We start from the raw sequence: 24311 nt of genomic DNA on the forward strand, positions 1-24311 counted from the left end.
AGAGGGAAAAAGCTGGAGAGAGAAGAGAACTAAGAGAAAAATAAGTAGAATGGAGGAAAGAGAATACAGATTAGAAGAGTAGTAAACGTGATGGGGTGAGTATATTAAGAGAATTAAGAAGTGAAAAGAAAATGAAAGTTCTGAACACAGTCTAAGTTTCCTTCAAAATAATCTGAATGGATTCTGGCTAAAGAAAGGAATCGATGAACTATATTCAATGCCAGGAATATGGTTATTGGTGTCACTAAGATATAGCATTCAGTTCTCTGATTTTTGTAACCTTGGCCTAGATCCCTTTATTCCTTCCATCCAACCAACTCTGTTATCCAATAAAGATTCATCCTTCACTTTTAATTGTCTTTGTTGAGCAAGTGTAACCTGTTGGTGTCACAGAGTCACAGTGCTGGTGCTCTGAAACAGCTCTGAATGAAGTCAGGCATGATTCTAGTGCAGTATGTTTTCCCTCAGAGCACATTCTCACCAGGGCAAGAAGCCTGTTCCTGGGTCTGACCCTGGAGCATTCAGCACACCTGTCCACACTGTGAGCATCCTGCAGCGAGTCCACCTGGATGGGACACCTGGGGAAGCCTTACACCCCCCAAAGGGCCATGCACCCCAATTCTGCAGTCAGAGGTGACTCTCAGCCAGCGTTGGAAAACAGAAGAGTTTCTGGACAGTCTCTACGTAAAAGAATAAATGGACACAAATCAGATGTCAAGAATTATAACATTCATAAACCAGTCGGAGAACACTTCAATCTCTCTGGTCACGCAATCACAGACATGAAGGTCGCTATCTTAAAACAAAAAAACTTCAAATCCAGACTCCAGCGAGAAACTGCTGAATTGGAATTCATTTGCAAATTGGATACTATTAATTTAGGCTTAAATAGAGACTGGGAGTGGCTAAGTCATTATGCAAGGTAGCTTATTTCCTCTTGTTTTTTCCTACCCCCCCCTCCCCCCAGATGTTCTGGTTTAACTTGGATTTAAAATTGGAGAGTGGTCAGTTTGGACGAGCTATTACCAGCAGGAGAGTGAGTCTGTGTGTGTATGGGGGTGGTTTTTGGAGGGGGGTGAGGGAGTGAGAGAACCTGGATTTGTGCAGGAAATGGCCTAACTTCATTATCATGCACATTGTGTAAAGAGTTGTCACTTTGGATGGGCTATCACCAGCAGGAGAGTGAATTTGTGTGGGGGGGTGGAGGGTGAGAAAACCTGGATTTGTGCTGGAAATGGCCTAACCTGACGATTACTTTAGATAAGCTATTACCAGCAGGACAGTGGGGTGGGAGGAGGTATTGTTTCATATTCTCTGTGTATATATAAAGGCTGCTGCAGTTTCCACGGTATGCATCTGATGAAGTGAGCTGTAGCTCACGAAAGCTCATGCTCAAATAAATTGGTTAGTCTCTAAGGTGCCACAAGTACTCCTTTTCTTTTTGCGAATACAGACTAACACGGCTGTTACTCTGAAACCTATTAGTTGATGGGAACACAGCACAGAACAGATCTTGTTAGTACAGAAAGCAGGAAGATTCAGAAAATTCCATCTTGGGGGAAACCCTGGGCTATCCCCTGAGTTCCAAACCAGGAGACTGACCAGCTTCCAGCAGCCAGCCTCAGTCACGAGCTGCTGCCCCGTCTCTTTACTTTATCTCTTTCCTGGGTAAACAGGTCACCTGACCTGCATGTCTCACTTTGTTTTCCATCTCCTCCAACTGGCTCTGTATCCTTGGCTATCAGTTACCAGGATACAGATACAGGATACCATTCTCTCTGTGCCCAGGCAGACAGTTGGCAGTCACACTTGCCCCTAGGGGTCTCTGCAATGATCACACACCCTTGTCCCACCACTTAGATACTTGAATAACACATAAGGGAAACTGAGGCACACACAGTATTCAGACAAAACAGTAAGAACATACCCACTTCATCACAGTTGATTACTCTGAGTTTAGTTGCTCTGAGGGTATCACAGTGAGCAGAGGAAGAGGCGCTGTGTGAATGAGAGAAAGGAAAATGAAAGGAAGCTCTGCTGTGGATTATATCAGGGGACAGACTGATCAGGCTGTAGTGGCTTTCCCTCAGAAGGATAAATAGCCAATAAGGGATTACTTTGTGGGAACATGAGTCTTTTCCTATGTTAAATGGGATGTGAAGAAAGATTTTTTAAAGATGAAATACTAGCTCTTACTGCTTAACGAAACAGGATAGGTGGAGGGGAACTGTAGTTACGCTTCCCAGATGACTGGTGCATGCCCAAATCCTGCACATTCAAAGACAGATGGTTCATATTCTTCTGGGGTGAAATCCTGGTCCTATTGCAATTAAGGGGAGTTTTGCCATTGACTTCTATGAGGCCAGGATTTCACCCCAGCTCTGCAATACCTGTCTGTCTGATAATGCTCAACTCCTTTTTCTGGATGGAAACACTGGATACTGCTGAGTCACTTAACATTATTGATCCTACTCTTCAATTCATTGCTCTTCTTTCCAATGGAGAATACTTAAGAGTCAAATTCTCCAGGCTGCTGTAATTTATGCCAACCATGGGAATCACCCTGGACTGTGGAAGAACACCACATTGAGCCTCATGCCATCTCTGTACCCTCTCCTCCTGTGCTGCACAGTGTGGTCTTCACACACAGCCCTTATTTTGCTTACCTACTGCAATGTTCTCATAGATATGGTTTGTAAAGCAGCAAAGGATCCTCTTCAGGATGAAAGAAGCACAATAAATGTAATCTTATCATTAATACAATTCTAATAACAATGGGCCGGTCTCTGTAAACAGTGTGGCATGCACTGTTGATCTGCACGGGGGGGGGGGGGGGGGGGGGGCTTGGGGGGGGCGTTGATATGGGAGCAAAAATCAGGCTGGAGAGAAGCAGGTGGACATCACCCCCCACCAACACTGCAGAGCTCCGGACATAAATGAAAGATAGCCCCAGGTTACAGTACACTTTGACATGCCAAATGACCACCTTTCCCTCCCCTTCATCTTGTAGAGGGAATGTCCCTTTAAGCAGGGTTCTGTGGACAGTCAGCAGCTGAGGAAACCTGATGTCAGGATTCCTTGGGGCAGAGAAGGGAGGAGAATGAAGTGATCTCGTTTCAAGCAGAGAGGCAGAGGCTTTATGGGTTCAACGCTTCAGAAAACAGGACCAGTTTTGTATATTTAAAATATTTCATCTTTTTAAAAAAGCTTGTTGCTATTTTTACCATAGACAGACCAATCCTGCAAGTACTTACCGCTGCACGTAGTGTTTTCTATGACGTGGTGCATCACACAGGAAGTGGTGTTGGCTTTAACTCCCCATAGTGAGCATAACACTCCAATCCCCTGGGGGAATCAGTGGCAAGCCAAGGCCCAAGGGAAGAGGGGGTGTCAACAATACTTCATACCCACTCACTCCTTCCTTGGGCTGCCCTCTGTCAACTGCCCATCCTCTTACCTGCAGGCTGATCCATGGTAATCCCTTCAGTGGGGCTACTCACAGTAATAAGCACCGTACAATCCAGGAGAGGATCCTTTATCTGGATTACTTTCCCAAGTGAATAGCCACTCTCCTTATTTGGGCAGAAGGGAAAAATAGATTTAAAATGTAAACAATTCCTGCATTGCCTTGTTAGTGGTGTGAACTAATCAAATCGATGTTCTGCCAAATTGAGCCATTTAATTATGAAGGTTTTAAGAGAATATTTCGCATTATAAGAAAACACCAACATAAATTTTTCCATTTATTACTATACTACAAAATCCAGATTACCATACAGAAACAAATGCACGGATAATAAGAGAACAATGTTTCATGAAACTCATGGTTATTACAGTAAAAGACAACAGGGCTAATAACATTGCAAACAATATTTAGCAGATCTGCACTTTTATAAAAACCATACAGTAAAGACAGGGTTTTGCATGAAGTGAAAGTCCGATTTCAGCTTTCACTTTAGTAGCAATGTTTTGGATTGAAGAAGAAGCATACACAATTAATCCACTTGCAATAGGTTTTCTTAGTACATGAAGTAATAAGTGAAACCAATATTTGTCTGATTTACATACTACTGAAGATCCCATTACTTTAAGCTCCTTTACAGTCTCAACATTGCAAATGGTGACACCCTGGGATTGCAATGGCAGCCATGGAGCAGACTTGATGAAAAAGAAAAGATTTTCCCTAAGAATGGATAATGCAATTCCATTTTAGAATTGTTGCTAGTTTGAGAACCGTACTCTTACTACTAAAGAATAGGGGCCTGATGCTCATTTACACTAGGCCCCTTTATACTGTTCTGGCAGTGTAATGGTGCCTTAAAGGGAGTATAAATGATATTGCCAGAGTGCTATAATGGCCCATAGCGTAAGTGAGAACCAGGCCAATGGGAGTTTAGTCTGAGTAACCGTGCAAGATCAGGCCTTCTAACTGCACTTATCATTACTAACTTGCCCAGTTGTCTAATAAAGTTATCTGCTCCAATACAATGCAGTTAATAATCTGCACAATTTATGTCTAAGCTTCCTTATATAATACTGAATATGTTTCTCATTCTAGGTTTGATTTAACATATTTTCATCTGATTTTCCGAGTATACGTTAAAATAAAAACTAACATTTTTACTGAATCTTTCATCCAAAGATCCTAACATGCTTCGCTGGGACTGAGGAGTACAGTCATAATGTGATTGCTGGGGCAAGTTATGCTGTCAGTTACCCCAGTGTAGACTTTGAACTGCAGTAAGTGAGATCAGAATCAGACCCATTAGTACCATAAAACAAATTACACGTGGGGAGAAACGACACTATTGATCTTCACTAGTTATTGGAGTTATTCTGGATTTACACTGGTGAAGAAGAGCTCAATTTGGTCCAGTCAAGCAGTTATCACATTATGATTCTTTGCTCCTCACAGAGGTTTATATAAGATACAAGAATAAGGCATCATATTTTTCAGTGAATATTTCAGTCCTAGAAGTATTTTTCAAAGCAGGCTTAGTAGCACAAAATGTAGCGGAGGACAAATAATACAAAAAGTATAGGCTTCTGAAATCACTCAGACAACTCATACTACACAGAAGGATGGTTCAGTGGCTGAGATACTATCCTTGTACATAGCAGATATAGGTTCAGTTCCTTTTTCTGCAACAATTTTCTGTGTGACTTGAACCAGTCAGTCACATAGGGTCAAGTATTTTGGTGCCTAAAAATGCAGATAGGCAGCTACTGGGATTTTTCAAAGTATCTGTCTACATTTTTAGGCACCAAAATACCTTCAAAAATCTGACCTTTAGTTTCTCTCTCTGTTTCAATTCCCTGTCTGTAAATCAGTGATAAGAGCAATTTCCTATGGCTCAAAGTATAGTGAGGAAAGATAGACACATTTAAGAGTATGATGGGCTCACATATCATGGAAGTAGGGCCATATCAATTAAGATAAGTATTCTGAAAACCAGCTCATTTTTATATATGCCAAGCCTTTATTGCCATGTGGCACAAAGACATTGTATTCAAAGCAAAACATATGGAAATGATAAATACTCTTTTTAAAAAACAAAAACAAACAAACAAACAAACAAAAAAAAAACCAGCCCAAACCTATCCAGCATCTATTATATTTTCAGAGGGACAGGACATATCATGAGATCTTTAAAGTGACCAACTTGCTTACAATTTTTTGTTTTGTCTTTAAATAGACAAAGATAGACTTGCTTTACTGGGAACTATTATCTTGCCAGCCATGTCTCCATTGCCACAACAAGGTGAGGCTTGATGACTTCAGCTGTAGAGCTCTGTGTCCCTGATATACTTTGGGCTTTGTGAAGATCCACAGTGACATTTCTCCACCTGTTTATGACTTGAATATTCTCTTTGTGGTCTTAGTGGGATTAACTCTGATCTTACACCCCATTTACAGCAGTCTGGCTCCACGGACTCCAGCAGAGTTAAGACCTGGTTTACAGAATATATAATAAATGAGATCAGAATCAGGCCCAGTGTCTCTTTTTAGCAATAGCCCTTTATCTGTATTCAGGAATTAATTATTCATGCTCCTATATAAAAAGCATTATACTTCCTTTTGAGAAGAAAGTTTCCAGAGGAAGACAAACAAGACAATAAAACAGACTAGGTGAAGCCTGCCTGATCTCTGAATCATTGTGGCTCAGATATACACCCACAGTCTGTTTTGTCCTGCTTCAGCTCCGTTGGCGAGTGTACATTGCCAAACTGCATTTTTAACTACGTTTATCCGAAAAAAATTAAATGCTGATCGCTTAGCACACATGAATGAGGAATACAAAACAAAATAGATAAGCCGCCCAATAATGCATAATCAAATGATCGGTACAGTAAGGAGTTTAAAAATGCTGTTGTTAATGCTTTTGTTCACAGATAAAAGATAATGGAGTAGTTCACATTTCTCTTTTAAAAAAGCGGAAGTTATATCCTTTCAATGATGATTTCATCTTCCGTCAGCTTCAACAGCTGTTTCTTTCTTTTTCGCTTGATTTTCATTAAGCCTCTTCGTCCTTGTTTTTTACTGAAATCTAATGGCAAACAAAAATTAATTTTACACACTGTACCAAATAAGATCCATATCATATGAAAATAAAGAAGGACCAGATTCTGCTTTCTGTTACACCTATGTACTTCCATACTAGAGTTACTACAGATTTACACTGGTGTAGCTTAAAGCAGAATGTGTGCGATCAGCTGGGATCATGGGCCTGATTCAGCTCTTACATACACTGGTGTAACTCCATTGACTCTAAAAGGGAGTTAACTCTGATTTACAGCACTGTAAGTGGCCCTGATCCAAAGCCCACTATAGTCAATGGCAAGAGTCCCATTGCCTGTAACGAGAGCTGGATCAGTGACAGCAGAATTCGGCCTAATATTTCTTAATGACTCCAATTTTTTGGAAAAAAAAATCTGCAATATTCTGCTGTAAGGTAGATGTTCTATGGAACAAATTCTGCTCTGAGAGCCACACATGAAACTTCTAATGAAGTCAATGAGTGAAATTCATCCCTGTACAGAGATTAACACGAGGCCCTGTGCCACATAAGTCTCACATTGATGCCCTATTTGGAGGGCTTCAGCGGTGCATAGGGTTTGCGCTCACTCGCTGACTTTCACATGTGTATCTGAATGCACAATTTGGCCCTTTGTGCTCAGGCAGTAAAGTGGATGTCTTCTCCCGAAATCACATTGATTGGAGCATCCCCATTTTATTTGTTCCAGTGAAGATTGCTTTACCACCATTATTATTATGCTGATTGTGAACATCGGGAGCCATGTTACAATACGGGGGGAAGTATGCTCTCCTATTTACTCCAGTGTTCAGGAAGGGAAGACAGAGACAGAATAAACTTGTGTAAGAGTCTTGAGATTTCACATCAGCACTTCTTTCCCACAGTAACAAATGAGCAAACCCAAAAGCGAGTTCATTTTACAAAACTGATCCCTTGCTACCTGGTGCAGTTGGGGCTTGTTGGCACAGCATAGTATTAAATATGTCTGGATTTTATAACAGCTAAGCATTTAGAACCAGATTTTCAAAGGTATTTAGGTTCTTAAAGATGAGGATAGAGCTGTGGTTCTTAACCTTTACTGCAGCCTGCACACCTTGGGCTCTCAAAATATGTTCTCGCACCCCTTATCAAAAATCGTTGAAGTAGGTCAGTTCTTTAAACCTAGATATATTTTTGTTTGTATATTACAGTAATTATTAACATTATACATTTTTTAATGAACACCTAGGTTTGATGAAATAAAGTAGTTGTACTTATGTGCCTGTGCTTAATTTGTGTTTTCGATGGTTTACCTTCTAAAAAAAAAAATCTGGCATGTTTCATTCTGGCATGAAAGGGCATCTTGGACCCCCAGGGGGTGCATCCACCCTAGGTTAAGAACCACTGACCTAGAGGGATGTTTAAAAGTGGTTAAGCAAGTTAGCAATCAAGAGAAGTTAGTTACCTACTGGGACTTTCAGAAGCACCTATGTGGATTTTTAGGTGCCTAAACACCTTTGAAAATCTGGCCTTAAGACCCTGATTCAGTAAAGTGCTTTCATCATGTGAGTTTGTCCTATTAATTTCAATGGAACAGAACTACTTACAGGCTGAAAGTGAAGCACGTGCTTAAACACTTCACTAAAAGAAGGCCGTATTCTCTTCTTGATGCACACATGTAATTCCAATTAACATTACAACATACTGTGCTGTGGAGATAATCGTTTGCTGAATTTAATGGATCGAGCAACTGCTTAAATGTTTGTTGTACTACAGGCGTATTTTATTTGAACAATTATAAAACATCTAATATGCAATTCTTTGCTGGAATCATAGCACTTTTTTGTTATCTTTTCATTGTTATATTTCAGCATACCCACTTGCATGAAAGATCAGGCTCTGGACAGCAGAATCTTAACCTCTTTGCTCTGTTGATTTCCCTACCTTTCTTACAGGTCCTCAGACATGAGTTTTTGGAAGTGAAATTATTTTCATTCCCACCACACCCACTGTAGCTAAATGGATGGCATTTTCCTGTTGAGTGATCATAGAAGAATCTTTTCTCATTGGCTTTGCAAAGGCCTCGATCCGCAGGGGTCATGCAGAGAGAAGGGAGAGGAGGTGGTTCTAAGAACATTGAGGAAACATGGTTAGATGCACCACTGAGTGTCTGGTACTGTTTCCTTATCTGTTATATTCAGTGTCACAAATTGAAGAGTTTAAACACATACCTAGGTATAATGTGAGCAAGCCCCCCCTCAAATAAGTACATTAAGGCAATATTAGGTATGAGTTTTTAATTACTCAAAGCTCAGGAAATTCATAGGTAAATTTCACAGCGACTTTACTTCTGCCCCCTCGCATGTACAGTATGCATTACACTAGCATCTTTCATTACACGATCGCACAACATACTAGGACAAATTCTGTCCTCACATTTGAAGTCAAAAAAGCAGGACTTGCCCCATTGCATATGTAGTAATACAAAGTGCTTCATGTTTTCAGCTAACCTTATAGAAAGAGGTGCCATTTAACATCACTGGTGAGAAGATTTAATTGACACACCTTGCAAAAAAAGAGGAGTAATTTAAACATTGACGATATTAAAATAGTACCTCCAAAATGTTACTAAACCTAATGAAGTGACTGCTCCTCAGAGGGGCTGCACACCTTCATATCACTGAGGGCTGATGGTGTTCAGCACCTTGCAGGATTGGGCTCTGGCTGTGTAGATTTGGAGGGCTAAACCTAATGTCAGAGTAAAAACAACATTGCCCAGTAAGAAAGTTCCTGACAGAGCAGACAGTGTGATTGACAGTCTAACCAAGGAATGAAGGGCAAGAGTAGGCACAACAATCAATAGAGAAGCTACTGGAATCTGGTGTTAGTAGTATGGCAGTTACATTTTTAAGGTTCCAAGCAGAAAGGCTGCTGTCCTATTATTGCTCTTATTGTTTCTCTGTTACTGTGTCCAGAAGAACTGGAAGCTGAACCAAGTCCAGGGAGCTAACCCAAGGCTGGAAGAAGCACCAAAGCATGGAGAAGCAGGATGACCGATCACCCTAGATGGCTCAGGCCTATTTCAAAAGCCAAAGTGAAAATTATGCATATAGCTTCTGAAGGCAAGAAGGCTGAAGTTTCAAGGGAATGGGAGCCATTATATCAGTTTGAGTGCTGAGATTCCTGGAGGACACAGTTGTCATTTAGGGAGCTAGCAGGGCTGCTCTCTACAAGATTTGAACAGATGAGAGGACGGTAAGAAGCCAGACAGAGATTCTTGAAGAAGCCACAAGGCTGGAGAGCTGTAAAAGCCAGTTCAGAACACAGAAAAACTGGACGTTTTCAGGAGAGACTGCAGTATAACAGAGCCAAAGGCATCCTGAAGATATAGAATGACGAACCAGACAAGCCACTCAGCGAGCAACAGGCTACGAGGTGGCTACAAACGTCAAGAACTGCAGGCTGAAAAAGAAAGGAGAAAACTGAGTTACATTTTACATGTCTTACAAATGTTCTCATTACCAAAAATATTTGCAGATAAAGTATGATTAGCTAACAGGTTCCCTGAATGGCATTATGAAAAATAGTGTGAAATATTGCTGGGAAGGAAAAAATAGTAATTGTGGTGGGGAAGAAAATAACAGTAAAATGGAACTATACATTTTTAAGCAACATTAAGAACATTACAGTGTTGAACAAAAATTCTTTGAATGCAAAAACTGAGTAAAGAATTTTTAATTGCATTTTAAGGCAAATGTAGTCTTCTCAGGTTTCAGTATGGGAATAAATGTGTTATGTATGGGATGTAATCATGTAACTAAAAGGGTTCATTGATCATTTGGAGAAATGTTGAGAGAAAAAGAATTAGTGACCTGGAGCATAAGGATTGTTATTCCAGAAAGGACAAATGCACCAGGGTTTTGAGTCTGACAGATCAACGACAAAGCTTCAGACGAAGATTAGAAAAATGCCAGCAATATGTTTCTTAGAGTTTGCCAACATAAGTTGCACTGGTTAATTAAAGTTGTGATTTTAAACTGATTAAGTTAAACCAGTGCTAACTCCTGTGTGGACACCTTATTTGGGATTAAACTAGGTTTATTTCAGTTTATTCTGAAATTAATCAGGAATAGGTTTAAATTAATTTTAAATAAGCCACCCAAAGCAAAACAAGAGACTGTCCAAATTGGGGTATGCACTGTTTTAAAACAGCTTTTAGTTTAATAAACTGGTGCAACTTTCTTGTGTACACCAGGGCTAACTGAACAAGTTTATGCTAAGAGTGAATTTCATCCTGACCTCAGCTGGAGATAAAGTTATGCCCTGAAACACAAAGATTGCTTCAGGAAGCAGTAAAGACCAACATACTTACCTATGCTAATCTGGGAACTTTTGAACCTGGAAAAAAACACAAAAGAAGGGCATATCAGTGACAACGGGTAGATGAGACTGGGATGTTATAATATTTCACAGAGTTTAAGTTGGGAATATAAATTACTTGCCTGGTTTGTTCATCTTCTAGAAAAAATCCTTGCCTCAGGGAATTGTCATGCTGCGAGCAAGTGTGTCCTGGGAATTAGTGCCATGGAGCTGGCCCTCTGGGAAAATACCATGAACATGCATGCAGGTGCCCCAAAAATATGGGTTCATCACAATGATTGGGAGACAGCTAACACTTTGTAAAGCCCATATTTCCTTTCCATAATGGACTTTCCCTCTGGAACTAGGGTTGCCAATTTTGGTTGGACAAAGATTTCATCACATGACATAATATTTAATTAAAGATGAATTTTTAATTTCTGGAGAGTCCAGGACAATCCTGGAGCGGTGGCAACCCTATGAACTCTCCAACTGCCAGCTCATGGACATTCCTACATAACTTTCCTCTTCCCATGAAGTAGTTTCAGCTGAGTAAGGACTGTCTAATCCAGGCATGTGTAATACACCCTTCGGAGTGATATCTGAATGCTATTCAGGATCCTTTCTAACTGTACTGTTTCTAAAAAACTACCCTGTACATTGTCCAAGGCATTCTGTAAAAAAATAAGAAGACTAATAGTTACCCAATCCCCATTGAAATGGATTGTCACAATCTTCAGGATGCCTGCATGTCCCCTGCATTTTGTGCAGCTTCATGGAAACAGCCAGCCTGTGAAAATCTGTACCCTTTATCTATGTACAACTCTGCATGAAGGCCGTAATTAAGAAAAAAATGTAATGATAAAAAGAAACAAGCTCTATTGTGGATTTCATGTCCCACAATTATACAGATGATTAACGGGTTTTGATTTTAATATATTGACTACTGGGATAGTCTCCATCAATGGGAGATTGACACAATTTAAAAAAACATGTTAGAAGTATGTAACCACATTTGCACAGTGTGTGTGGGTGTCTCTCCCCCCTTCCCAACACCCCCCCCCCCCGGACACTCCCCAGCAGTGGGTGGACCACACAGAGGTCTGGACAGCCTTTGAGCTAACCAGGCTAGGTCTTGTTGCACAGGCAGTAGACATTAATTGTTTTAAAAAATAGCAATTAAGCACATTCTTCAGCATGCTCTGTACAAGCCTGCCTAGGATCCTGGGTACGTACTTAGGCAGCTAGCCAGCACTGAGGTCTGTGCTGCCACAACTTCACTGCCGTTGGTAGGCTGGCTAGCGTGCGTATGTCTACACACTCTGCAAGCATACCTCTGACTGCTCTAATTAGGTGTCATATATCTAATTTTTTTATGCTTGGAACTACAGCATTACTCTACTAGCACTTAAAACAACATTATGGGTTTGATGCAAAGCCCACTGAAGTCAAGGCAGTTTTTCCATTTGGGGTTTGTGTGCGGATGGCTGGGTGGTGGTGTTCTGTGATATACAGGGCATCAGACTAGATGATCTGGTGGTCCCTTCCGGCCTTGAGCTCTATGACCCTTAAAGATTTTTGGCTTTATCCTCTGTATTCTTGTTTTCCTGTTTTTCTAAACCCCTTAATTTATACAGGTTTTAGATCTCCAGTGACAATTTCAGAAACTTGGACTTCCTATGTTTATTATTTGCCAGATAAAATGTCCCATAGCTCAGCACCATGTGGTCATGAACAGGCAATGAAAGAATCCATTGTATTATATACATGCAAGGAACAGAACACAGGCTTCCCAGTAGAGATGGCAGAAAGTGTTCCAACAAAACAGCTTTCCATCAGAAACTGCTGATACAATGGAATAGAAATGTTCCATGGGAACATGTCGGTTCGGTTGAAGCTTTTGACAGAAGCCAGGCCTTGGCATCTGGGTTACCCAGCTCCCTGGCAACCTGGCAGTCTGCTTCCAGCCTCCCCAGAGCTACATGTGGTTTCCTGATGGGAAGCCAGAAGCTGGGAAGCTGGAGATCCTCGGGTACTCAGACTGGAAAGTTCTGAAATTTGTTGAAAAACAGGGAAGGAAAGAGGAACCACCACTGAACAGGGATTCTGTCCTGTACTTGAGGGCTGGGCACAGGCTGTTTGGACTCCTTTACAGGAAACAGCCAGCTCACTCATTCTCCCTCCATCCATGGATAGGCTCCAAGAGCCAAGTGTGACACAATGCAGTTTGCCGTATTATCTTTCATATATCTAATAGTTTCAGAGATATCACCGAACTGTCCCCCGAGCCCTACTTTACTGCAGTACCTAAACTTCAGTCTCAGCTTTTTGACTGTCAAGGAAGAGAAAACTGAACAATCTTCACATAAATTGCAGAACTGTTACAAAGATAACAGATGATCAGATCTTGCATCCAATAGACCAGATCTGTGAGTATAAATTGCTACAGGCATGTTAACAGGTAGAACAATGCCAATTTACCCCAGTAGAGGGTCACGGCCATGTTTGGAGAGAATCTTTAGTAACAAGAATAGGAATTGACAACCTGCATAATTGCATACGGACTGTGCTGATAATGGGATTTCACTCCTATACCATTTTTAAATGGCACAGTAGAGTATTTGAATATCACAGGTCAGCTTCCCCTTTCTGTTCCAACAGAAAATGAAAGGTTTGATTCTTGGCTCACTTTCTCTGGTTTTCCAGAAGTGCAAAATGAAGTTACCTCTGTGATTTACACCCAGAGGGAGAATAAGACTAAATGATCTTTTCTGTCAGCAAGATGATCGTAGTGAGCAAGAAGTTTCAAATTTGCATTTAAAGAAGAAATATAGTTCCATCTAGAAATAGAAGATTTCAATTCTCTGTATAGCAATAGGTTTGTTGGTAGCTTATTTATTTGATGTTTCTGCAGCTTCTGATCTATCACCAACAATGCATTTCTTTCTTTGAAACAGAGATTAAATAAATTTTCAATGGCATATTAATATATTTCCTATAAGGAGTGATTCCTTGGAGAGTATTATTTATTGGGTCAATAATGTGCCCATTTATTTAAAAATAGAAAATGCTTTAGAAAAAAAACCCCTATGATTGATTATGCCGTTTCATTTTCATATATTTATTTTGTGTGAGATTTTCAGACTCACATAATTAGTAAATATATCTCAAGGAATTCACATGCTATTATGACTCTGTATTTATGCTTTCTTGTTAGAAAAAGCTTCCACTCACGTAAGACTTTTCAGCAAAATAGTCATCCAACATGCTGTCTTCTCTGCTAATAGCTTAGCTATTTCAGCAACTGAGAGTTGCTGTCTCAGCATCCAATGCTGCAGACTGGTACCCAAAACAGACAGCGTCACAAAAGCTTATCCTCAACCCAACAGTGAATATCATCACAATGCATGCAGGAAATGTAACACAACACAAACGAATACATATCCAGAGTTTATTATCAAAATCTCACTAGGCAAAGAGCACTGACACATTCCCCATCCATTATCTTATAGCCAATGTCAAACACTGAAGGCTCAGTGAATACATTAGCCATCACTCAATCTCAGGAAGTATATGTGAGTACAAGTGCAGAAGACCACCAGAAAGACTTGGTGAGAGTGATCAGTCTTTTCCCAGCTGTTGCGTGTTCCCTCTTGTACAACTGTGGATCACAAATTGACATGCCTCAACCACAATTACCTTTCAAACCTGGACAAATTCTCAATCTCTAATGCACAGTCCTCAGCTGTGGAAACTGGTCCAGAGCTAATGTCAGAGTTGAAGGGCCTGAGGCTTATTTACATACAGTTGATTCTACACCTCTCTGACAGCCTTGAAATGGATACAAATGTAATTTACACCTGTTACTTATACTCCCTTATCAGCGTAGTGTAAAATGGTCTTAGTGTACATGAGAATCAGGTCCGATAATTTTACTGGGCCAAATTCCGAAAACTGGTTATGGCCCCCATGGACCATCCAGGTGGCTAAAAGGGTCTGTAATACAGCTGCAAATCACCAGCAGAGAATTAATTTGGCATAGGGGGAAAAAGCCAAGAAACTCTTGCTATGTATGGAAGGCAGACACCCTGGTCTCTATGTGGGAAAAAGTCAGGTAGGCTCAGACATGGCTCATATTTATTCACTTCCTCCTTCTCTGTTGCCACACAGTAACTGATTTTAACCTTTCCTATGGTAATTACGTGTCTCACAATTTTAGTGTCTCTTACATGTCAATGTTTACTCCAGGCCATAGAAGAAAACTGTTCAGTCTCTACCATACATATTATGTACAAATAATTTATGTTTTGCAGCCAAGTATTTCTTAATGTCTGTAGATCTATAGATAATTTTACCCCTTCACTTTCAGAGGAATGCTCATCTCCATTTGTTTTACCCAGACAAATTCAAAAGGAAATTCTTACCAAAAAGCCTTGGAAACTCACTGGGCTTTACAACAGGAGAGCTATTGTTCATCATGATGGGGTGTTCGTCACGGTGGTCTAATTGCAGTGAATTTGCTGAAAGAAAAAGAGAGAAATAGTGGCTAAAGGGATATCTGGACAGCCTAGGCCTTGAAACTAACGTGACTAATATTGGTTTGACTGACTCCAAGTGTGGAATTAATAACATTAATAAAACCAACCTTCCTCCAACCCCCACTGGTATTTTTATCATATGGGATTGATACAAATGCTATCCTGGGACCACTTTTTCCCCCAAATAATTTAAGATCTGAACTGAAATTCATTATTTTAGTTGTTGCACTGCCAACATTCTAGTCACTGCACATATAAAACTCCTTTCAAATATGTATTATTACTAACAATTCATATGACCCTTATCCAGATTCAGGCCAGAAACGAGGCATGATATAGATCTGTTGAAATCTGCGGAGCTAAACCAGTATCTCCCACATGGCCCTGTATTTTTTCCATTAATTGTCTTTTGTATTATATAAAAATTTACTCTTATTTCATGCATGGGGCAATGGACTTTTGATCAATGAAATTTGCATATGCACTAGGGATGTGATATCAAACATATTAATTTTGATTTAAAAGATATTTTTTTAAAATTATAATATTCTAAATATTTTTAGGTACACTAGACAATGTTAATGAATATTTTACTGGAATTTCTAAGATGAAAATATGTACAGATATTTAACTGAAAGAATCAGGAATTCTGCACTATTTATTGGAACTAAGCAGTGCCAGATAACCAGCACTAGCTTTATGCTATTTAAAAACAAACAAACACACAAACAAACAAACGCCTTAATTGCTCATGGCTAAATGTGTTAGCTCGATGCAGTGCTTATTGCAGAATCCAGGTCCTTTATTTGCATTATACCCTTTCCCCACAAATCCCTTAAAACAATCCATACTTCATTCAAAAATAAAAATAAAAATGAGAACAACAAGAAGAAAAACTTACAATTGTCCTGGCAGGCAATCTGGCATTCTTCCAAGGCCTTAAAGTTGTTCTGATTTCCCAGGCACCCACCATACTTGAACTTTTCACACTGCTGTGACTCCTTGTTATAGAAATATCTGGAAAAATACCCTCGGCAGATTCCAGGGTCTTGCTCCATAAAACAGAAGTCAGGTTTTTCTATTGAAAATAATGATTGAGGAGAAAAAAATAACCCGTGTTATCTGTGATCAAAACTACAAAAGAATGAGAAGAACTTTATAAAAGAGAGGCCTATAACTTCAGACTAAGGAGTGAAAAAACTAGCAAAAATCCCACTGCAATACTGCATTGGAGCATGAGAGTAAAATAATTTTGATTGCCTGCTCCTCACCTATCATACAGCAAAGCTCCAGCTACAGTGAATTATCTCTGTGACCTGAAACACAAGATTCGATGACCAATCAAATGACACATGTTCTTATTAAGAGAACTGACTCTTTGAATCAAAGAAAGAATTGTGTCTTGCTTACCTTATTTGAACCTTACTACATATTATTCACCACTTGATAAATGCATCAAGTCAGTATTAGTGGGAGTTATAGAAGCAGAGACAAGGAGGTATAAAGGACTAATGCTAAAATGGAAAGGACAAGGAGAATTAACTTAAAGGAACAGAAAAAATTCAGAGTGTATTTTGTCTCAGACGTTGAACTGCTGGACAATGGGACAGGAACCTGGAGTGAGGTTTAGCATCACTTGAATCTCAGGTCACAGCTAGTACTACATGATTACCTCACAAACCAAGAGATTATGGGAAAATCATACAATATTCATATAAGATTAATACAGAGATCTGAAGACCCATCATCTTGGGCTATGGCAGTAAAGGGAAAGGAAAACGATCCTTGATTTTATTAGCTTGTGACATAGCCATAAAGTTAGCCTTAAAGTGTAGATATTCATTTTAATTAATTTTTCTCTAAATGAAGTTAAAAAAACAAAATCATGGCAGGAAGTAAAACATAACTGTGATTTTGAGTCATTCTGAACTGTCAGGTACACATATTTTGAAATATGAATTATGTATCTGGTTGACTGACTAATTAGGTAAATGTACATTTAGGCAACCACACAAAACACTCATTATGTGTGAGACATAGAATAGTGAGAATGGATCTGTCTGAGCCACTGTGGCCTGCCAGTTGAATGTAAATGGTCAATTACAACAAGTAAATCTACAGTAATCCCACTGAAGTCAGTGAAGTTGCTTAGAATTAACTCTGGTATAAATGAAAGCAGACTCTGATCCATAATTTAAAAGGTGTCACTTATCATATACACATTTTACCAAAATAGCTAATTCAGAACCTTTGTGGAATATTGTATATTTAAATATTTAATTATAATTTGTTACATTCAAGTAATATTTATGAATTGTATTTAATATTAATAATAATACCTATTTTATAAAGGCACCCTATATTAGGAATGCATAATTTCAGTCTCTCTTAGAAATAGAACTGGCTGGAGAAACTTTGATGGAATCATCTTTCATTGGAATATGCAGGTCCATCAAAATCGAAACACATCATGAAATTAGGTCGATTACATCAGAACAGAAAAAAACATGAAAAAAGTTCTGGCAAGATCAAAATGTCCCAGTTCAACATTTTCAGAACAAAACATTTTGATTTTTCATTTTGAAATGATTTTCATTTCATTGTTTAAATATTTTCTATTATATTGTTATACTATTTTCATTTTGTCAAAATGAAACATTTCAAATGACCCAAATTTTAAACAAAGCCACCATTTCAAAATCTCGGAATGCTTTATGAAATGAAACTTCCATCCTTCACAGAGCTCTACTTAGAAATGCTATTGATGTCTTGTACTTAGCAAAACTTCTTGTGAAGCTTTGTCGAGATAATGAAGATATCATCATTAAAATTTAAACCAGACTATCTTAATATTTTATTTTAAGTAACCAAAATCAATAATATTCAAAAATTATTTCATTTTACATCTGGGCTGTTTGTAGTTGGATTGAAAAATTGCATCTTCTACCAGTAAATACATTTACAATACAATTAAAGTATAACACCATTTGGATTAGCATCATTCATACAAAATTCATTCCAAGCCACTTCACAGAGTTACAAAATGCACTTCACATAGGAAAATTGAAGTTGAGCGGTCTGGGAAGGGAGACACTATGCTTTCAACTGAGAATTTAAATGAGATAGATAGCCTTTTAGTGCCATTCCATCTAAGTAACTATCTCAGACAATAGGACCAGCAGAGGGGAATGGTCTTTCACCAAATGCTATACAATTACTCCTGGGGGAATTCTGTGCCAAAATATTAAAAATTCTGTGCACAATACTTTAAAATTCTGCAAAATTCTGCCAAAACAACACAATATAATCACACTCCTGCTGACAGTGGGAGCCCCAGCTGTCTGTGCCAGGCATTGACAGGAGTGCTGGGGGAAAAAAAATCACAAATTCTGTGGGAAAAAATAAAATTCTGCAGGGAACATTAATTCTGTGCAAATTATGCATTGTGCAGTGGCACAGAATTCCAGCAAGAGTAACAACATAATGAAAGAACAAAGAAGGACTGTGTTAACTGAATTAAGAGACCTAGAGAAAGATTGGATAATAATTCATATTGCTTAAACAGCTGAATGGCTTGCTAGAAAACTTAAAGCTGATATTAAAATGTGCTCTTGTGATGAAATCTAGTACACTGAGTTTTAGCTCAGAGATCATTTGTACAGCTGTCATAAGCCTTTCAAGATTAGGTGTTAAGAAGGATAAGGTGATGCAACCTTGAATATAGTGACATACGCAAATGCTATTATTGTGCATCTGAGGAGTCCTGTCCTTCCCCGGAGACTTAATATCCAAGAGCGTATTACTACAGAAATAGTCAACATTTAATACTGTTGATGATTAGCTACAACAGCTGACTTTTGCAGGGCATTTGCTGTTCTGTCATGGAAAGCAGGGAAATGAGGGTTAGACCTTCAGGGAAATATTGCCAAACTTCTGCAGCATCTGTGGAAAGTCAACTTTAAGGACTCCATGGTATAAAATCAGGTCCCTTTTTCAAACTAGACTTTTTATATTAGTTGCTTAGATATTTTTGAAGAATAGTTGGTTTGAAAAATCCCAGAATATTAATTTACAAACATAAAAAATGAGAGTAGTTTAGTACATTTATACTTCTAAATGTGCCATATCTGTGTGGAGTAACATCCACTCCAAAACAGACCCACCTTCATCGGCAAGAAAAACGGTATGTGTATGCCCGTGCATGAAAAAGGAGAAGAGGGAGAAGAGCTGGTAAGCAGAGGAAGAGAATTTACTAGCAACATAAGATACTGACTTCTATGAAGTTAGCAGGGTATTTGGCCATTTCAGACCATGAAAGGCCTCAGACTACAGTGGAATCTTTGAAGTCAAGTGGATAGGCAGCAATGAAAGGATAGCACAGTGCTGTGCTTCTTCTGATTACATTTGGGGTCTCCCTTTATCACAGATTAATGAGTATATTCACAATCGCAATGAAAAAAAAAATGTTACACTCCTGGGCAATGGCAGCAAATGTGGATGTTTTAGAAGCTCTGAGTTTTAATGGTGTTAGTCAACATAATTAACCTGTATTGTTAAGCCACTACTGTCTAATGTATATTTCTTACCTAAAAGCACAATGGTCTGAACATGCAAATACAAAATCCTTTTTATTCATGGCTATGCAAACAATACTCACAAGCATACGGGCTAAACAAACTATAATTGTCAGCTCACTAACTCCCTAGCAGAGGAAGTACTTGAATGGTAAAATCATTTTAGTGCCCTGGAAAAGGCAATAGCATCATGTCAGACTCCCCTCTGAATTTAATGTCCTCATAACTCTTGAAGAATCAGTTAAAGTCCCCCTTTCCTCATTACTGACAGAATGGAAAGAAAAATGCTTAACATTTTGATTTTGGAGAGGAGGGATTGCTTGCTATTGGTTTGGTAATCAGTCATCCCAGATACTCTCAGTGAATACAGAGGAAGAAGAATAGTGAACTCTGACATCATTTAAGCCTGAAGTTGCTCAATATCAAAAGGCATTCTGGAGCACTGATCACTTTTAGATATGCAACAGGGGACCTACCATAAAAAGGTCATTCCCTATTGTCAAATTATTCCCTTATTACCAAATAAGACACTGCTAAGTAATTACAATATGAAAATTACCTTTTTTAAATCTTCCACGGGTTTTCTTCACCAGGACTTCTTCAATAGAAAGAAAAAGAAAAATATTTTTTTTAAAAATGAATAGCAAGAGGTTCATCTCTAGAATGAGACCATGGCATTTAGCTAAAGTCCTACATTGGGGAGAACATAGAAAAACATTGCTATTGCACCATCCCTAGGTCTTGTCTACATTAGAAAAATATTGTAAATATATTACACTTTTGCTAACACTGGGTTCAGCTCTATTTACATGGAAAGGCCTGCTATGGCTGTGCTACTGTGACATGTTAAGTACATTGCGGTGGGAGGAGGAGAGGGGGAGAAATTCCTGGCCCCACTGAAGACAAAGGCAAAATTCCCACTGACTTCAATGGAGTGAGGATTTCACCCCATGTCATCTAATTCTGCACAGCACAGGTTCAATAGACAGAATGCTTTACATGTCATTGGCAGACAGTGGCTCATCTGTACCAGGCAACCAATACCCCACATACCGGAGGAGCTGGATCTGGGTTATCTATATAGACAAGAGAGAGATTGTGAGAGAGATTGAGAGATTTAGAGAGATTGTGGCAACTGCTCCCCTCTCCAGACAGCCCACTCCACCACCTTATATACTGACAGACTTTCAATGATACCTAGGATTCCAAGTCCATTCTCCAAAGTGACTTAGGCACTTATGCCCCTAAGTAACCAAGGCTCTTGAAAATTTTAACCGCCTGTCTACACTGAGATTTGAAAAAGCCATCACTGAGCACCTCTAAACACAGAATGGTGTTTAAACATTGCTAGGAGGGAAGTAACCATTTCCCTGGTCCACATACACTGAGCATAGCCCTCAAAAAACCTTTTTGGTAGTAATCTCATAAGGTCAGAATTTGTCTACTCTGAGATTTAAAACAGAATAATTTTTTTTTCTAGAAAGAGCCAGGTTTAGATATGGTTCTCCAAGAATGGTACTAACATGGATTCGAGTCTCCATGTACACGTGGTCCAACCACAGCAATTGTTCAGCTGTTGCAGCACAGCTGCACGTATTAGCAGGGCACCCAAGAACTTGGATTGTCTTTAGACCCTTTGTTGTGGTGCAAGGTGTTTGGGGAAGCTCCTTGTGCCCTCTCCCCTTTCCCCCATTCACACGCATGCAGGGATGGGCACAATATAACTCAATATTTTCAAAGTGCTGATCCTATCCGTTCCACTGATATTACAAAATAAGCTCAATATTATTTGTTTTAAAAGTGCCCTTCCTTCAACCCATGGTTACATTTAAGAACTGGGATATTTGACATAAAAAATGAATTCTCACTTGACCCACTGGCATACTGTCTAGGAATTTGAAGTTCATTCATTTTAGAGTTGCATGAACTCCACGGTATTTTCCATTTTGCTCCCATAATCAAATCCCAGTATTGGAGCCTGAGCCAAAGCCCATAGAAGTCGTCAATGGAAAGATTCTCAGTGGACAGATTTAATGTAGAATTGAATCCCCCTCTTTGAAATAGTCACTGGACTACAATGTGCTAAACATAGAACAATACACAGAGATCTGTTAAAATGAGACTACCTCAGCTGATTTAACGTTATGTTACAGTGTTGAAAAAAGCTTGCAAATCCTTCTGTTACATTAATATAAAACAAATTCTTGGATGCTAAATCCAAGGTCTGTAGTTTAAAATACGGAATTTGTCAACATTACTCATTAGAAAAAAATTCGAAATATACTTCATATTTCAATAGAAAAACATGATGCTAATATACGTCCAAGAAGCCTCCAGCCCTGGAAAGATTCTCCAGTTACAGTATGTGTTAAGTATTAGGTACATTCCATTCTTAGGACTATCAGCTTGGAAAAAAATATTTGCATCAAAGTAGTACATTTGAATTAGAGCTGGGTGAATTGTGGGAAGTATTCTTGAACATGTTCACTCAGTCCAAATTGTGACTTGAACTGACCATGTTTGTTCATCCATGAACATTCAAGCAAATCTCTTGTTTACATGAACACTACAGGGAGGAAACTTTCATTTGTAACCATGCACAAACATTCACCTCAGAATTACTCACTTTAGGTCATCTAATCAGGGATCAAAACCTGTGACTTTATGAAAAGTTTGTGAATGCATAGGCCCAAATCTATTTGTGCAAACTATTTGTCAGACAATTTTGAACAACAAATAAATCTGGAAAAACCACGATTAACCAATTCATAGGCAAAGTCTGAATGTAACAATCTCTGCCATGGTTATCAGCAAGAATTGAAGCTGAGATTGTCAAAAGCAAAGCACAGACCTCTACCACTAGATCTAGAGGTGTAACTATAACCAGGTAGCAGAAACAGGCTCTTATCCTGTGTGGGGACCAGCCACTTAAAAGGAGAAAGCATGTTACAAACTGAGAAAACAGGGAAAATCACTTCTCTTAATGCCCCCTTTATGTTCTTCTTCCAGGCCCATTTCCAACCTTCCTTCCACCTTCAGTTAACCACCTCCTTTCCTGTAAGTTCCTTCTTATAACCTATTCCTTCAAGGTTGCTTATAAGCTATGCTGCAATCAATTTAACCAATTTTAACTAAATAAAAGTTCATCTATCTGTATATACATGCTAGTTTCTTATGTGACCACATAACCCTACTGTGCTCAGACTCAGCTTGTCCCCATCCCCTGACATAGCAATTTTCTCCTGTTCTTCTTAACTAAAGCTCCACCTGCAATTCACTGCCTGCAGTGGGCTGCTTCATGGGGCTTTGCCAGGATGCAGCAGTTCATCTCAGGCAACAAATTGCAGAATAGGGGGCCTCAGTAAGGAAACTGTTCAGGAGGGACTCAATCTTTATTTGCTCTGTGAAATCACCACATACACATTTAGTGCCATATAAACAACTCTTCGAGCTCATTTCCATGTATCATAGTAGCAGGTTTCCAACTTACTTCTTACATTCTGTTTGGTATTTTTATATAAAAATTTAATAAGCTAAAAAAAGTCACTGATGCTAGAACAGGTGTAATTGACACATCCACTGTGCCTTTAGTGATGTGCATCCTGAAAGAGGGTAGACAGTGGCACAGCTGCTGCTCTTCATTGGAGATTACTGCCAAAAGGAAGCAGCATTAATTTACAAAGTTAAGGTGTCACAGGCCAATGATTCACATGCTTTATGAATCAGCACATTCCCCGGACACATCCCGACCCTAACTGCACTATTCTCTTTTTGCAAGATTCTAGCCCCCTTTAGATCACCAGTGGCAGAGGGCAGTTTACAGCTTCTTTCCACTGCTGCAGGTTTTAGGATGAATCTGACCCAATGTCTGACCCTGGCTAAGATAAATAAAAGGGAATCGAGAACACCCTATAAGAAAACACCATTGAAGTGTTGACTTCAGACATAATTTTAATAGTCTTTTTTTAGTTCCTCTTGAATATGATTAATAATAAACATTTCTATAGTATCATAACTTTCCATGGCTCTTCATTTATAGAGGTTCTCATAAGTACTTACCTTCTGGCACTGGTTTTTATTGCACTTCATCCTAACACTAACTTCTCTTTCTGGGCAGTCTTTGACATATTTGTTCTTTTGAAAGCATCATGCCATAATTTCATTTTGGACTTTTAAAACTATCAGGACAGCAGAATCAATATGAAGTTCCACTGTGATGCATTCTCCTTCTTCCCCTGGGATAATCCAGGTGGCATCATTTTAAAAAATTATTCCTCAAAGACAACAAAAACACAGTGAAGTGACTATCTTTCACTGAACATATT

At 39.0% G+C, this 24311-nt stretch overlaps 1 protein-coding gene across 2 annotated transcripts in view; it reads right to left on the reverse strand.

Annotated features, from left to right (window-relative positions):
- Positions 1-3730: 3730 nt before the first annotated feature.
- The window catches only part of TFPI (tissue factor pathway inhibitor), a 56004-nt gene continuing 35423 nt past the window's right edge, over positions 3731-24311 (reverse strand). For both annotated transcript variants that reach the window (XM_077829908.1, XM_077829907.1), the window contains 5 exons: positions 20546-20584; positions 16314-16490; positions 15299-15394; positions 8460-8642; positions 3731-6548 (listed from right to left, as the gene is read on the reverse strand). In XM_077829908.1, coding sequence (XP_077686034.1) covers positions 6442-6548; positions 8460-8642; positions 15299-15394; positions 16314-16490; positions 20546-20584 — 602 coding nt within the window. In that variant the 3' untranslated portion in view covers positions 3731-6441. The remainder of the gene's footprint in view (positions 6549-8459; positions 8643-15298; positions 15395-16313; positions 16491-20545; positions 20585-24311) is intronic.

This window comes from Eretmochelys imbricata, chromosome 11 (assembly GCF_965152235.1).
Source record: "Eretmochelys imbricata isolate rEreImb1 chromosome 11, rEreImb1.hap1, whole genome shotgun sequence".
NCBI lineage: Eukaryota > Metazoa > Chordata > Testudines > Cheloniidae > Eretmochelys > Eretmochelys imbricata.